A 1,058-nucleotide genomic window follows, 5' to 3' on the forward strand; every position below is an offset into this window, starting at 1 on the left:
CCGCCCAGACCAATCTTAGCGCCTCTTGGAGCTCTCAAAAGCCCTTAAACCCCTCCGAAACTCCCCGAACTCCTCCCCCAAGCCCCCTCAGAGCCCCCTCCGCGGCGATTTTGGGGACCCCCCGAGCCCACCTTCCTCTTGAGCAGCCCGAGGCGCTGGGCCTTGGGGTCGGGGGCGGCGTAGGTGACCCAGAGCCCGCTGTTCCCGTGCTGCAGGAAGCAAAGGGACTCCCCGTACTTGATCTCGGGGGGCCCCATGCCCTCGATGTCCCTTTTGGGGGTCGTCTCCAGCTTCTCCTGCGGGATTGGGGGGCACAGGAGGGGTCAGGGGGACCAGGGTGGGGACCGGGATCCACACGGGGACAGGGAGCAGGATGGGGACGGGGATAAAGAGCAGGACAAGGTCAGGATGGGGACTCGGGGCAGGTTGGGGACAGCTGGGGACATCCCGGTGGCATCGGAAACACAGGAGCAGAAGGCGGCCACGTGCGTGGGGGGACAGGGATGGGGACAGGGAGCAGGATGGGGAGCAGGACAGGGTTGGGGACACTCTGGGGACACTCCCACCTTGGAGGCCCGGAAGCAGAAGGTGGCCACGCGCGTGTTGGCCGCGGACGCCTCCACCATGGCCAGCCCAGCGGCCTCGGTCAGCGCCAGGTAGCGGCCCGTGGTGACGTGGCGCAGGCGGAAGGGCTGTCCCCAGCGCAGGTGGCTCCCGCTCCAGCTGCGGGAGGCACGGAGGGGACACCGCTGTCACCGGGAGGGGTCACAGGGACACGGGGACACGAGGAGATGTGGGGAGGTGACACCGCGATAGGACATCGGGCCAGGGGCGCACAGCTACACGTGCCAAGGACACCCCAGGACCCCAAGCCCCCACTGGGGCTCCACAGGGGGACCCCACACAGTGTCCTGGGGGGGGGGGGACACCTCAGGACCCCCCGTGTCCCCCCGTACCTGATGCGCAGGGGCTCGAGGCGCCACAGGGACCTGGCGTGGGTGCACACGGCTCCGCCCTCGTAGTTGACAACGCTGCTGCAGGTGACAGAGGGGGGCAGG

The 1,058-nt window shown here is 68.9% G+C and overlaps 1 protein-coding gene across 1 annotated transcript in view; it reads right to left on the reverse strand.

Annotated features, from left to right (window-relative positions):
• Window positions 1-1,032, reverse strand: part of LOC108448610 (ryanodine receptor 1-like) — a 20,688-nt gene extending 19,656 nt beyond the window's left edge. Inside the window, exons 1-3 of the mRNA XM_017742310.1 lie at window positions 957-1,032; window positions 567-723; window positions 132-296 (exon numbers count right to left, since the gene is read on the reverse strand). Of these exons, the coding sequence (XP_017597799.1) occupies window positions 132-296; window positions 567-626 (225 nt within the window). The 5' untranslated portion in view covers window positions 627-723; window positions 957-1,032. The remainder of the gene's footprint in view (window positions 1-131; window positions 297-566; window positions 724-956) is intronic.
• Between the last annotated feature and the right edge of the window lie 26 nt (window positions 1,033-1,058).

This window comes from Corvus brachyrhynchos, unplaced genomic scaffold, assembly GCF_000691975.1.
Source record: "Corvus brachyrhynchos isolate BGI_N302 unplaced genomic scaffold, ASM69197v1 scaffold1008, whole genome shotgun sequence".
NCBI classification, from domain to species: domain Eukaryota; kingdom Metazoa; phylum Chordata; class Aves; order Passeriformes; family Corvidae; genus Corvus; species Corvus brachyrhynchos.